This window comes from Haemaphysalis longicornis, unplaced genomic scaffold (assembly GCF_048455015.1).
Source record: "Haemaphysalis longicornis isolate Haplotype H1 unplaced genomic scaffold, Haemaphysalis longicornis Haplotype H1 scaffold_10, whole genome shotgun sequence".
NCBI lineage: Eukaryota > Metazoa > Arthropoda > Arachnida > Ixodida > Ixodidae > Haemaphysalis > Haemaphysalis longicornis.
Genome location: NW_027526204.1, coordinates 109783742 through 109798373, shown reverse-complemented (window position 1 = coordinate 109798373; position 14632 = coordinate 109783742). Strand labels below are relative to the sequence as shown.

Sequence of the window (14632 nt, the reverse complement as noted above, 5' to 3'; positions counted from 1 at the left end):
GACGGGTCGCAGCTTTTTTGGCGTAAGAATTAAAGGTTACTCCTGCTTCTATGCAATTAATTCAGCGTTGAGAAACGGAAATGCGGCCTACTCCTCTTGTCTACACGTTTCATGCGCACATGTGGCGCCAAATAGACGCGAAGCGCGCCCACACCGTACATCCCAGTGGGGCATCCAAGCGCGACGCTTTCGCCACCTATAGGTTGATCTCAGGCCGTTCCTGTTAGAGAGTGCTCTGCACCCCGTCTCTTCGCTAAAATAGGCCATGAAGACGAAATGCAAGTTTGGTTAATTGAAGCGACTGCGTTGTCCCGATAACGATGATGCATATTTTGTCGTAAACTTCACGCACACGTCCGCCGGCTGTCGACGTAATAAAAAGAAACGGGATTTAGGGCAAATGCCTATTCTGTTTCTTGCCCTCCATCACGCCATTTTGATATATGAGCATAGATTAGAGGTTACGAAAGATTTTTATGGTATTTTTATAGTGCCTATTGGGGCGTGTGTGCCTAAACAACTAAAAACGGCATAAATGCCTGTTTTCAATGCCTCTTTTAGATATCGGCGCCTATATAAACACAAGCGCATATTTAGCGCAACACTTATGGATTAACCGCAATCTCCTTTCAAAACGCGCGCCCGCGCTGTCGTCAGGGGCCGTCGCTTCGGCGGAGTGGTACACTGCATGAGCTATTAATTGCCGCTGTATCCTGGTATAGAACTTCAGTAATCCGATCCCTCAAGCTTTCTTTTTCATGCCTGTTTCAGCATACGCGACGCACGAGCAACTGACAGTGGCCGTTGCACACGAATGTGACCACTGCGCTTGTTGGACTAAGCCAATGGATCTACACTGGTTTAGCAGAGTTTTGTGGGCCAATTGAACGGATACATGTTGAACTGTTGGCGCTTTTGTGCCATCGGAAACAATAGCAATTTCGGTTTTCCTACCGTACGTACAGGTCGCTGACGTCTTCGTTCGAAATCATTTGCATTCTAGTAAAAAATTTATGGTGCCTATATTTCCGACGTTGGAAGCCTGAAACGTTGTTTTGCCTGCCATTTTTTGGCGCCTGAAACTCGCTTTTTTTAGTGCCTAAAGATCCGGCCTCTAGGAATAAGTTACCGCCAAGAACCTCTTGCCATTGTAGCAAGGCCTCTAGCTCAGTTTAATCGTGCCACTCGAATGCTAACCTGAAATTTTTCAATATTAACCCATAGTGCGTCGTCCCTGCACGCGATACGTCACTTTATCGCGAAAGTTGAAAGTTTTTCTTAATTTTCTTGCGCTTTAACAACACAACTTGAGCTTGGTCCGTGAGCGTTCGCAAAAAAGAAAACCAAGAAAAAAATACCGAGCGCACGTGAGCGTGCGCCTCGTGAGGAGCACCCTGTGTCACCCAGGCTTGCTCGTGGAATTGCGTCACACGAGGAGCTTGCAAAAAATAGCAAGAAAACAGTTCACGTCCGTCCGCGTATGAAGTAAGGAGCACAGACGCCGAGTTCGCTGAGCCGTTTGGTGCGGGTTCCAGCACGTGCTAACGCGGTCCACTTTGGGAGAGACGTGAAAGCCTGCGGTCTTTTTAATAAAACAATTACGCCCACCTCCCCTCGCGGGAACCCTGGTGTGATGCGACGCTTAGGGGGGTTCAAGCGCAAGCGGAGAGCAACCGTCGACCGAAAGGCCGCAGGAGACCGGCACACCGGTTATATGCTAAGCGCGCCCGAAGGAGAGGAGACCGCGGAGAGAGAGAGTACTGCACATGCGCAGCACCGCGCGCAGCGCCGCCCACCGGCGGAGTGAGAGCGCGCTGGGCCGCACACCCGCAGATGTTGAGAGAGAGTGTTCGCTCTCACTTGGGCACGCGCCGACGCCAGTGCGTCTGCCGCGGCTATGACGCAACACAATCCAACACAATCCACTTTAATCCAATCCAATCCAATCCAATCCAAATCCAATCCAATCCAAGCCAATCGAATCCAATCCAATGCCCCTCGCGAGAGAGTGTTCGCTATCGGAGAGGAGAGGGGGTGAGCGGAGGAGAGTGCTGACGCCGACGAGGACGGACGGGGACAGGGCCGCCGACAAGAGATGCTCTCAGCGTCGCATCGAAAAATGACCCGGGCTTGCAAGTCACCGAGAACTTTCAGCGGCTTGTTTGGAATTCATGCGAAGTGCGACAACCGAGTCTCCGACGTAAGGAGAGGGGCGGCCAGTTCTGCTGTTTCTCAAGCCTTGCACCACTAAAGCTGCGCCATTTCTTTGTTCTCTTAAAAAACCTCTTTCGTGGCTGGAATGAGGCTTAGTGAGTTACCAAAAGCTGGTTCCATCTAAATGAGCCAATTTGTTTGTTGCCTTTGTGGCCCCTTTACCCGGCTACTGCGCTTCTACCTGCAGCCATGAGCGCCGCTTCAGCCAACAGTGTAAGGGAAGTTGACGCATGGCGCCTTCGGAACGACCTGCTCGGAAACGGCTACGACTCCGCCACGCGGCCCGCTTTGCACGAGAACGACACGACTCAGGTGCACCTCACCATGGATGTCATCGAGGGACCGCTTCTGGTAAGAGGGAACGAGCAAACAGATCGAAGCGCGGTCATCGAGGCGAATGGACAATATCCGATAGAAGTGATTTTGAATGCTGTAGCAATTATTGGACAGGCGGCCGTGTCTTGTAGCCGTGCCGGAAAGAAGCGAGCAGAACAGTATAGGTGTGCGGCTTTGCGCTGACGCTATAATGCAGGAAATCGCTCAATCTGGAGGCAAAGGCTTCAGTCGAAACACTGATTTCACAGGACATTTCACTGGTCTCTTCGTCGGCCTCCTCGGCTCTGTTTCAAAGCGAAGCTTTTATATGGCTTGGCGAAATGAAAATTTGGCGGTCCCGTGTGCGCAGAAAAATCCTCCGACACAACTCCATGTGCATGCGCAGAAAAACAGGTTTGAGAGAAGGTAAGAAGATAAAAACTGGCTAGGCCTATCGCAACAGAGCGCGCGCGTAGCGAGGTACTGCGGGAAGCACAGGTCAAGCGACATTTGAGTCCTGGGGCGGCGGGGATGCCCGCTTTGCAATGCCGAAAATCGGTTGGCAATGGCGAAAATCGGTTGCAAGTTACTTCGCAATGGGTAGGCCACGCGTGGTGCGTAGAGCACATGCCGCGCGTAGCATATCCGCTAGTTAACCATCTGTACGGAGTGCGTGGGAGATTTATTTACTTGCTTATCGCTCTCCTCGTTATTCCGCTTATTGCACCTGCCCGCACTTCTCGTCAGCCTACACCTTGTCGCCCATTTCGTCAAATTTCTAGGGTGAAAAGGCATAGGGCGCTAAGCTGAAGTGGACAGACAGAAACAAATGGCATATATGGGCGTCCGTTTGCTTCTCTCCTCGGCCACCCCAACCTAATATTTTAAAGGCAAGTCTTTCTTGGGCTACAAATACGCGAAAATTTTGGTGTCTGTCTGTCTGTCTGTCTGTCTGTCTGTCTGTGTGTTTGCTTGTTTGCTTGTCTGTGTGTTTATTTGTTTGTTTATACCCAGATTCGGTCTTCCGGCCAAAAGGTGAATTCATTCGTCAACAAGAAGTTTCTATAGGCAGAACCATTCCAAACTACTAAAATGCTAGTGCAAGTCGTAAATGTCCCCATCATATAACGCAAATGAAACCTCAGGCACGTTTAAGGCAAAACTTTAGTACTTATCCGGTAGTAATATACACGTTCTTTTAGTGAACAATATATTTTGTGTTGGATTAATGATATCAATTTAAAAAAAAAGCGAGTTAAAGCATTAAAAATGGCGGAGAATGGCTCCAGTTCGTTCGATGTAAAAGAATGCTCAGCAGGAACAGAGGTTCTGCTCTTGCGGTTCCAGACGGAACAGGAAACAGAAGATACAGAAAAAAGATGTGCGCTGTTCCAGGCAGGGGGCGCGCGAGCATTGCGAAGGCGGGAAAATTGAATTGCATTGCAGAGACCCGCGTTCAATTTCATCTCGAGGGGAGCGAGAGAATTGATGGGAAGAGTGGTAACGGAGAGCGGATAACGGGTTACGTGGCAGAGGCGACAGACGATTCTTGTCTCTCGACGAGATTTGCAGTGAAGCCAGCAACCTGGCCAATTTTTGTCCAATTGTCTAAGTCGTCCGTCTGGTTTACAATTGATCAGTGATTGCCAAACCCTGCGGCCGGTTTTTTGCGGCCCTATCGACTATTAATAAGGCCGTGAAGTTGTCGCCTTCATCATGTGTTATCTGAAAGTGCCTTGGAGGCGCCGATACCGCTGCATTATTAATACAATGCCTGTACAAAAGCTAGAGTGATTGGGCAGCTCTTGGAGGCTTCTTGAAAGGTCCCCTGCAACAATTATTTCGGAACCCGGAATGCTTCAAAAATCTCTTGTGCGGAATAGCTTAAAAGAGATTTTAACACGAAAGCGCTTTATTCCCAGTGATTTCAATGACGTCATATCCGTCACGGTAGTGACGTCAGTTCAACCAGAGTCCTGGTTCAACGAAGCAAGCTGCCTGTAAAGGGTGCACCCCTGCACACAGGGACTTCTTGCGGGGAAGCAACCCTTAGGACTAAAGAATATGTTATAGTTAGGGTGTTTCGTTTTCGGGTTTAATATTTCAACACGAAAGTGTTTTATGCCGGAATACACCCCGATTTCACTGACGTCCTATCCGTCACGGAAATGACGCCAGTACACCTTTGCCGAAGCGACCCGCCAGCACGAGGTCGCTCACCAAGCACACCCACAAGACAGCCGCCGACCCGCAAATCATTCTCAGCCGCAGATTTCACTGGACATTTGCCTTTCGTGATATACCGATTTCTATGACAGAGGAATCAAACACAGTTTTTTGTCTCTTTCTCAGTCTGGGAATTGTTTGCGTGCTGGAGTGACACCACTCAATCTTCACCGCGGCTATTCGCTGGCTTCCTTTCTGTTGCCGCAACAAACACATGCGATAGCCTCTTTACAGGATCTCGAAAAAAAAAGCAAAGAAGAAGCGAGAGGTGGTGTTTTCGGCGACGAGCAAGTCCCGCAACGCCTCTCTGTGCAAGTGATAACTATAGCTTTCGAAGGACTTCAAGGCGCGAGGGCAAAAGTGAAAGCCTGTATTGGTAGTGTTGCAGGGAACCTCTATTTGGCGTTCCATGCGTGGTATCCCGTTAGGTACAGGTTGGCGAACTTTGAAATGAGTAACGCGCATCTTGTTTATTTTTTTACATTTTATGGGAAGTAGAAGTGTTCGAAGTGGTTGTACCAAAAACACACTATCTAATGGAGCCAGGTTTGCCTGACGTTTGGTGCACGTGAAATTTCGCCAGCCTGTTGACGAAGTGTCACTATCTCCGTTCACAATGCTTTCGATATTAACGCCCTCTCTGTTTATTTTCCTGCGTTTCTTTTGTACCAGAACCCGGATAAAGAAGTGTTCTACGCGGGCATCCGTTTATGCATGGTTAGTAGAGCTCCTTCAGCAGTTAAAGGGGTTAGTGTACTACGCAGTGTCTTGCCGTTCGTGAAAGGGGTGGGACGATTTGTCTATTGATGGGGGGAGGGGGATTCGCATACCTTAATAGAGCACGGGGCTCTTTTTTTGTCTCGTTAGACGTGGCAAGATTTCCGCCTGAAGTGGAACAAAACGCAGTACGGCGGTATATTTTACACCCACTTCAAAGCGGAGGACATCTGGAAGCCGTTGCTGCACACGTTGATTTCCTGGTGAGCTTGCACCCACGTTTCAGCACTTTATGCTCAAAGCCGGTACTGCGGCGAATAACTAACCCTCGACGTCTGCTGAGCCTGGTTGATTGTAGGACTGATTGCAGGCCTGGTTTGCAGGACTGACGTCAGCTCGATCGTTCTCTCCAACAGCAAGTTCCTCGTCGAAGACTCAGGAGCGGTGAACATGTGCTCGGCTACAACGGTGCACTTGTTCTGCAACGTACGTGCTGCCGTCTTAATGTGGCACTAGACAAAAGCCTGGATGAGTGAAACACTGTATTAAAGAGGAGAGGCCATGAGACCCTATGGGGAAGTAAAGATTGGGGCGGGGGAGGAGAAAGGGAAAGGTCACAATTCACACAATGCACACAGCCGGTCCAGTTAGTGTCACTAGATAAGATACAGAGTAGCGTCACTGAGGTAGAGTGAACTAGAATACTTGGTATTCTAGTTCACTCTAACTGAGGCACGCAAGCGAGCAACGGCAGCCATTCTGGTGTTTATCAGTGTTGCCAGATTGCCGCTCCTGCGACCTCACCGCTAACTTTGATGACGTCATTTGTAAACACTGCCGTCGAAGGCGCAGCAACACGGCATCTTCGGACACACTTGTGCGGCTGAAATGCTGCGAGGCGCGTTATCTTTCACTTCACTTCACTTCACTTTATTTCCTTGCCCCGAGGGGGTATTACATAAGGGGTGGGTTAACAAATAAAGTTTTTTTTATTGACAGGGGTTTTCATTGCGAAAGATGTGCAGACAGTTGGTGGAAAAATGTTGATGGACAGGAAATGGCCACGACGTCGTGGGGAAGATCATTCCAGTCGTTTGCAGTCCGTAAAAAAAGGACATAGAAAAAGTGGTCGTTGTAATACGTGGACGAGCAACTTGAAGTGGATGACTAGTGCTGTGAGATATGCGGGCTGGTGGAATAATGTAGGGATGACGGAATGGGCTATGAAAAATTGTCTGAAACAGGCAGAGGCTGGAAATGCGACGGCGGACGTCAAGGTTTAAAAGAGCAGATTCTTTTTTGAGGGATGACACACTAATATTATATGAATATGAAGAATGAATTAACCTAGTAGCACGGTTTTGAACTGCCTCAAGTGAGTCGATGAGATATGCTTGGTGTGGGTTCCAGATTGCAGATGCATATTCTAATTTAGAGCGGATAAGGGATTCGCCTTCGGAACGACGCCAGTCGCGCGCAGCCGCAGCCCAGGGAGGACAACCTGGGACTACCACAGTCGACCGACAGAAAACGCATAAACAACAAAATGGCGGTGTCCGTGGACCGTCGCAGTGTAAACAAATGTCACGTGATGCGAACTGACCAATGATCACGTCGGCGGCACGGAACAATGGGAGAAAAGAGTGCCGATATTCTGTAACCTTATCTAGTGGCACTAGTTGCAGTCTTGGGGTTCTATTCACGAAATGCGCACGTAACTCAGTCAGCGGCACCCAAAATGCACAGTTCACGCGGTCTGCATTTCTCGTGGATAGTTATGGTCAGTCCGGGACAGTCTGTCAAACCGCTACACCAATTTGTAGAGACCGTTTTCACGGCGTACTGTGTGATTATTTATAGAGTAGCGGGATCTTTACCGGCAAAAGACTCACGTTATCAGCTGAAATCGGACGCACGGTAAGCTGAAGCAGTGCATACGATTTCATTTCGTTCAGTGAGCAATAGATCAGGCATATCGGTAAAATTTCCGCGTCGCTCCACAAAGCCGCATCGATCTGCCACTAAAGCGAACGATAAAAGAGGGCAGAACGACGGAAGCGATAAGAGGGCGTGGAGAGAGCTGCCTCGACGCTCAGTGTGAGGACGGTCGAAGCGCGGCGCGCCAGCTGCCTCTGCGCCATCTCGACGGGTCCCATGATTCCCTCCACCGCATACGTACACGCGCTGCAGAATGGAGGGTGCAGACAGTTCCGGGCAGCTCTAGAGCAAGCCGGGCATTTGCTGCTGGAGCAAGGTCCGCGCATCGTCAGGCCGAGCCTCAAGTTCGCGCCAGAGAGGGGCGAGATGCTCAGGCATCCTTGGATATCCACGAAAAAATCGTCAATCACTTGTTTTTATTTTGCTGTTTGGTATTTTATTCAGTACACTGTTATTTTGCGCCATTGTAACGTCTCAGGTTATCTGCTATGCGCGAAGGAAGGGGATTCACCTAGCGCCGTCAGCGCCTGACCCACGAGCAAACGCTGTGACATCCAAATGTGACATCCAGATATGTTTTTAGCCGATTCTTCTCCGATTTCGTGCTAAATATGGACTACTTGTCTGTTCATGCGCAGGTTATGCAGGTTAAAAATTCTCACAATTCGTTAAATCCCGCCCTGCGGAAGTTGCTAGCGTGTCGTCATAACTGACGTCAGCAACCCGGTGAGAATGTTGGTGTTCCGGGAACGGCAGTTTTGGACGCACTGCCACTGTAATAACAGAACGACCCTGATTTAACAATGGCCGATGCATGTTCTAACAAATTAACAAGCAAATGCTCTTTGGCGCCCTTTTAAGAAGCCATTGAAGATGGCAGCGGGGATGAATGTCCCTCATGCTTCGTCTCTATAACGGCTGGCTTGATTAGAGCAAGGACGTTGCACGGAGCGCGTGTGTTTTCGGAACAGAAATTTGTCTTATCTGCGTACTGAATATACGCAACTCGAAGCGTTACGCTTTGCAAACCCGCATGTTCGCTCTCCCTGTCGTGAGTAATGGCTCGTGAACACCTGGGCATACAAGAAAACTCGGATTTTTCACACTGTTCCGAGTCGAGCAAACAGTTCGCAGTTGAAGGGTTGATGTTCGCGGCATAGTGATGACGGTGTGTAACGCTGCTAAGAGACAGATCGAGACCATTCGGTGGGACTTACGCTTCGCAGTGAGAAAGAACGGACGGTGATGATAATGATTATAACTTGTTATCACTGATATGAGGTCGCTTTTGTTCATGGCGATGATCGTGTTGTAAAGAGAACCATCTGCCTCCGTTATAACCGATTCTTTGTTGAAAGCATGAATTATTTGCTATGTATGCATTGCAATGGAAATCACGAAAAACAAGTAAAGTAATAAAGCAATTTTGTATTAAGTTTTAAGTAATAAGTAATTAGTAATTTTGAAATGAGTAATTTCGTAATGAGTAATAAAGTTATTTTTGTTATAAAAAGGGTTCGCTGTACGCCGTTTTTAATCTGACTTGTGCTGCTGTGCATGCGCGTTCAGGCGGACATGACGCACTTCCCGATGGACCGACACGAGTGCACGATCGGGTACAGCACAATCGTGGACGTCGCCGAAGATGTCAACCTCACCATCAAGAGGACAAGTGTTCGGGGCAAGTGCGACTCGGAGTTCGAGCCCGTCTTCTTCAACGCCACCAGGTGCCTACCCCGTGTTGACAAACGGTGTTTTCTCCCTCAATTATGTGTCCTTGAAAGCAGCGAAACGAGTGGGGGCCCTTCCCCTCGGTTAACCTATTTTTGTGGATGCCGAGCAGACCGCTTCCGCATCCACTGTCACGCAGATACTACTGGCCTGCCTCACAAGCTTTGATCTAACTGCATCAAGCACTGCCCTTGAGACAGGTTTAGCCTCACGACCACACTTTAGGAAGGAAGGAAGGAAGGAAGGAAGGAAGGAAGGAAGGAAGGAAGGAAGGAAGGAAGGAAGGAAGGAAGGAAGTAGAAGGAAGGCAGGAAAGTAACTTGGCTGGAGCCTAGTTTGCTATCTTGCCCGTGGGAAAGGGAACATAAGCAAAGAGAGAAAGGAAAGAAAAAAAGTTGGACCAGACAGGTAGGCCCACCGCTGAAGCACTAAACGTTCAAATTCAGTGATTGCCACTGGAGGCTTTCAGTCTATAGTCTGGTGTTTAAGTTCGTCGCCCGTAGAAAGCGTAAGAGTTCCTTCATCGCCTCCTGAGCGGATGACAGAGAAGGCCAGTGACACTGAATCTTCTCCGAAAAGGGCCGCCGAGAGTCCAGGTTCCTCAGAGCTGACCACACTTTAATTCCCTTCTATTTTTAGGCGGCAAAACTTAAGGCAACGCTCAGTAAGAGGTTGTGTGGATCTTATCCATCAGCAGTCCTTGAAAGGGCGGTCCCTACATTATCACTCGACATCCCCTGCTAAAAATCCCCAAATTTACAAATCACAGAATTTTCTTTCCCCCTAGCTTTTTTGACACCAGCACTCCTGTTGACCTTAGCATATTGGAATGACACGCTATCGTTCAAATAGCACAGTTCATCATTAGGAGTGGCTGAATATGAGTGCTGGTGTCTACTACACTTGCCTCACGATGTTTAGGGCTGAAGAACTCCAAACTTCAATCAGCTCACTAACCATGGCAGCTCTAGTGCCTTCATTTAACAAACGGTACACAACAGCAGCGACCACTAGTTGGAGAGGAATTGCGGTGTGTCGAGGGAATTGGGTGGTAGGCACGCGATCTCTCCCATTTGTATTTCGTCACATTTTGTATGCTTTTCTTGCCACTTCCCTCGGAAGAGACGCGAAGTAGTAGTATACCGTATTTCGAGCGTATAAACCGCCCTTGCATATAATCCCCACCCCCACTTTCAACCCACCGGAAAAGAAAAAAAATCCTCGCGTATTGCCCGCACAGTTGATGCACGAAAGGCTGCACCAATGCTACTGCTCAAGCAACACATTACATACTGTGTAGACAGAAAAAGCGTGTATTCAGCAGGTAGAATACACTGACTGCAAGGTGAAAGTCACAAATCACTCAGTGTCACTGCTCTCGCTAGAGCTACCACTTGAGTCGCAGTCCTCACCGTTGTACACAAGGAGATCTTCGGTTTCATCCATGTTGTTTGTGATGCATCATTTTTTGACGCCTTTTTGCACCATCCCACCTGGAATTGCCCTCCATGGAAGGTTACTGCATAGTGCCAATGTTACTGCGTAGGAGCTTCACGGCCCGACGCGCATTGCCGTGAAGCTGCAGTAGAAGAAAAACCCCGCGTATTACCCGCACCCCTACTTTGGCATAAAATTTTCGCATTTCCAGCGGGTTACACGCGAGAAAATACGGTAGTGTGTTATTTATTCTAAAGAAAGAACGGAAGGTTACACCAAGGATATTATTTCGCTCGTATTAGGGCCCACCTGCATTCACCTTGTGCAGGAGGGGTGGGGGTAACCCTACTGCACGGTGTTCTCTTTCCCTTTCTCTTCACCGGCGTGCAGCTTTAACACAGACTACGGCAAGTTCGGCAGCTACTCGTCGGTGCTGTTCCGCTTCGTGATGGCGCGGCGCAACCGCTTCCAACTCTTCGCGCTGCTGCTGCCTTCGGTGGCCGTGGTGCAGCTGGGACTGCTCAGCCTGTGGCTTCCGCCCGTGTCCGACAGGCGCTTCGCGCTCTCGGGCGCCGCCTTCCTCGCCTCGCTGCTGCTGCTCTACCGGGTGGACGGCGCGGCTCCCGGCTCGACGCGGGTGCCAAAGATCAGTGAGCTAGAACACCATCTTCGCTACTGCGTCACACTACACAACTTTGTCTCCTCGACATCACCGCGATGTTTATTGGCTGTATAGTGTTGGGTGCCCATTCACTGTCTTCGCTCCACCTCTCACGCCACTCTTTCTTCCCCTCACAACACGCAGCTCCACTCCAACTCAGAAAGAATTCGATACCCGTGTGACTATCTACCCATGGCTACGGGGAACGTACCGAAGCAGGTTGTTCGCGCAGCCTGACTTGCTACAGACCGCAGAAGATTCACTCGCTCGCTCGCTCACTCACTCACTCACTCACTCACTCACTCACTCACTCACTCACTCATACTCACTCGGCCGCTCGTTAATTCACTTACCACTCTTTCGCTCGTTCACTGACTCACTCATCCACTCGTTCACTCACTCGTTCACTCACTCAGTCCCTCCCTCATACTCCATCATACTCACCCACTCACACACTAGTTCATTCGTTCATTCACTCACTCATTCATACTCACTCACTGACTCGCTGACTGACTCGGCCATTCACCAACTGATACTCGCTCACTCACTCACTCGCTCAATCACTCACTCACACAATCACTCACTCGTTCATTCACTTACTCACACCCACCAACTCGTTCATTCGTTCACTCACTGACTCGCCCACTAACTCACTCATTGACTCGTTCACTCACTCACTCATACTCACTCGTTCACTCACTCACTCATTCACTATACCCAGCACAGAGTGAGTACGCCAAACGTAGTAACGTTGCAACATACAACCTTCGAACTTGTTTATTTCGAACTCGCGGATTTTGATATTGCTCATATAGAAAAATGAATACATCGGTTTGAAAGGCTTTTATTACAGTTTTAATACATCTGACATTTAATTATCGGTTAAAATGTGCTATTTCCGAATCCATTTCGAATTTGATACATTCGGATTCGACGGTGCGGTAAATACGAAAAGCCACAGTAATTGAAGCGAGGTTTTTTCTACCGAGATTCTGAGTCATCCTTTGCGCTTTATGCAGTAAACCCGCATTTGTAATAAAATCCCTTGATTCGAAATGTCGCTTAATTCGAAATGTTCCGTGCCCCTTAGTGCAATTGATACAAGGCGCATCACACCCGCTTTTAAAGAAGTATTGCTTATAACGAAGCCATTTGTTTCATAGCGAAGACTCTGTTATAACGAGGGTGCATGTTTATTGGACACGCAGCCATCGTGCTGCTCAACGCCCTGACCATCGTCCTCACCATCGTCAACATGAACCTCGTCAGGTGCCTGTCCAGACGGAACCTGCCCGCAGTCGTCGTCAAGGCGTGCGGCCTGCTCGCCACCGGTGTACCGCTGGTGTGCCCTCACCCGAAGGAGACGGGGAGCGCTGCCCAAGACAACGCCTTCGCTCTTACCCGTGCCCTCGACCGTTTGCTCTTCGGGGTCAGTTTAGTGACTTTCGTGGGGATTATTGTTTGAAGGCCCTTCTCACAAACGTTGCTTCTCACCAGCTAAGACCATTTCCGAATCACCAATAAAATCTCTGATCCAAAGCAAATGTGAATCGCCAGTAAATGCGTCTGACCGCCCTTTACTGCTTTTATTTTCGAGCACTGACGGGCATGCCCTTATTCTGGTCGTTTCTAGGTTGATCACCGTGTCAATCACGTTCAACGATGAAATACGAGTCTAACGTCCGCCTAAAGGAAAAATTTGTTGAGTGTGGTGCCCTGTATATCTTGCCCGGCTTCAAGAGGGGGGTAATGACAATGTCGCACGACTCCGGTCTACACTCAACTGGCTCGCCAGTAACTAGCATTTTTACCACTGTTGCCGTTGACACGTCAGAAAGTTTAACGCTGTACCAGCAGGTGCGCTCTATGGCGGAGCAGATACGGGAAAATTATTGGAGACCAACTATGCCGTTTTATTTATTAAGATTGATTGATTGATTGATTGATTTATTGATTGATTGATTGATTGATTGATTGATTGATTGATTGATTGATTGATTGATTGATTGATTGATTGATTGATTGTAGGGTTTAACGCGCCGTACGCAACGCAGGCGATGAGGCGCGCCCTAGTGGAGGACTCCGGATTAATTTTGACCTCCTGGGGATCTTTAACGTGCGCCGAAATCTCGTACACACGGACGTTCTTGCTTTTCACCTGCATCAGAAAAGCGGCCGCCGCGGCCGGGAATGCAACCCGCGGCCTCGTGCTCAGCAGCGCAACGCCTTAGCCACTAAGCCACCGCGGCGGGTTTATTTATTAAGTGCGGAGCAGTTTAGGGGCCAGGATTGTCGTATCACGGTGTCAAGCGGCGTCACACACTGAAATACAGTCACGCGGCGTCACGGACCCAAACAGAGGATTCGAAAAGATACCCGCGTGTTCCTCGATTCCGCCTTCCGCTCAAAAGTTAGGGGGATACTTGAACAAGAGGGCTATCAAGTCAGAACCGTTCGAAACTCCTGAAACCGCTGGCACTGGTCACATATGTCCCCATTATTTAGCAAAAAAAAACTGCAGGTACAATTAGGCAAATTATATGTACTTAAGCGGCAGTCCCAGCGTTCATTCAGTTAGGAATGCTGGTGGGGTTGGGTTTTACCACAGTAGGCGAAAAAACGTGACTGCTGAAGGAAAAAAAGACGCGTTCAGAATGCGCAGAAAGACTCCCGGATCATGTGCGAGATGAAAGCAAGTACCAAAATAACTCCCGCTCGTGCTGTTCTATGCAGAAAAAGAAACAACAGATAAAGAACACGATGCAAACTGTCCCAGGAGAAGGCAAGCGAGCACCGCGAAAGCGAGAAGCGCCACCTAGCAGTATAAAAAAAATCCCGGGCCATCTCCACTAACGTGAAACCTGGGGAGGGGCGAAGCATACAGTGTACAAGCGTATTCTTGGCGCCTTATCGTTTTTGCCAATGAAGATGAAACTGTTGCGGGAGAGGTATACAGCTTTGCTGTAAAACTCTCTTGTCTGAAGAACGAAGCTCCCTATAGCGCGAGGCGTAAACGAGTTTCCCGGTGTTTTAGTACCGTGACTACATGAGACGGCGATTACGACGACGACGACAGGAGACGCCAACAGCTCCAGCCCCTAAGGGGCTTCGCCCCTAAAATAACGTACATGTCATGCAGCGAAGACAATTTTTTGTATTGACAGCAACGTTTGGCAAAGCAGTAGAAATGAATGGTGTGAGGGAGACATTTTTGGGGAAGTCTTCACAAACCCCTGAAATGCAGCGGACCCCCATACCTGCCGTAACCTAACAATAATCGTCTGTATAATTTTTTTCTTTCGCCGCTTGATATTGTCATCCGTTTTTCTCTGCAGTGCGTGCAAGGCATTGAGAGAAAACGAATTAAATTGCTTCACTGTAGGTATAGCATCG

General features: G+C 48.9%; 1 protein-coding gene across 1 annotated transcript; it reads left to right on the top strand.

Moving 5' to 3' along the window:
* Positions 1-2403: 2403 nt before the first annotated feature.
* LOC144160022 (acetylcholine receptor subunit beta-like) lies at positions 2404-12704 on the top strand. The gene is made up of 7 exons (XM_077691644.1): positions 2404-2565; positions 5428-5472; positions 5623-5735; positions 5856-5958; positions 8980-9137; positions 10969-11228; positions 12448-12704. The coding sequence occupies exons 1-7, from the start codon at positions 2404-2406 to the stop codon at positions 12702-12704; spliced, it is 1098 nt and encodes a 365-aa protein (XP_077547770.1).
* Positions 12705-14632: the final 1928 nt, after the last annotated feature.

What these genes read in the sequence shown, in the direction of transcription:
- LOC144160022 (XM_077691644.1), top strand. Translation starts at nt 2,404, where the DNA reads ATGAGCGCCGCTTCAGCCAACAGTGTAAGGGAAGTTGACGCATGGCGC. An exon ending in CGGTGCACTTGTTCTGCAAC is followed by an intron (nt 5,959 to 8,979) that starts GTACGTGCTGCC and finishes ATGCGCGTTCAG; the next exon opens with GCGGACATGACGCACTTCCC. An exon ending in GTCTTCTTCAACGCCACCAG is followed by an intron (nt 9,138 to 10,968) that starts GTGCCTACCCCG and finishes ACCGGCGTGCAG; the next exon opens with CTTTAACACAGACTACGGCA.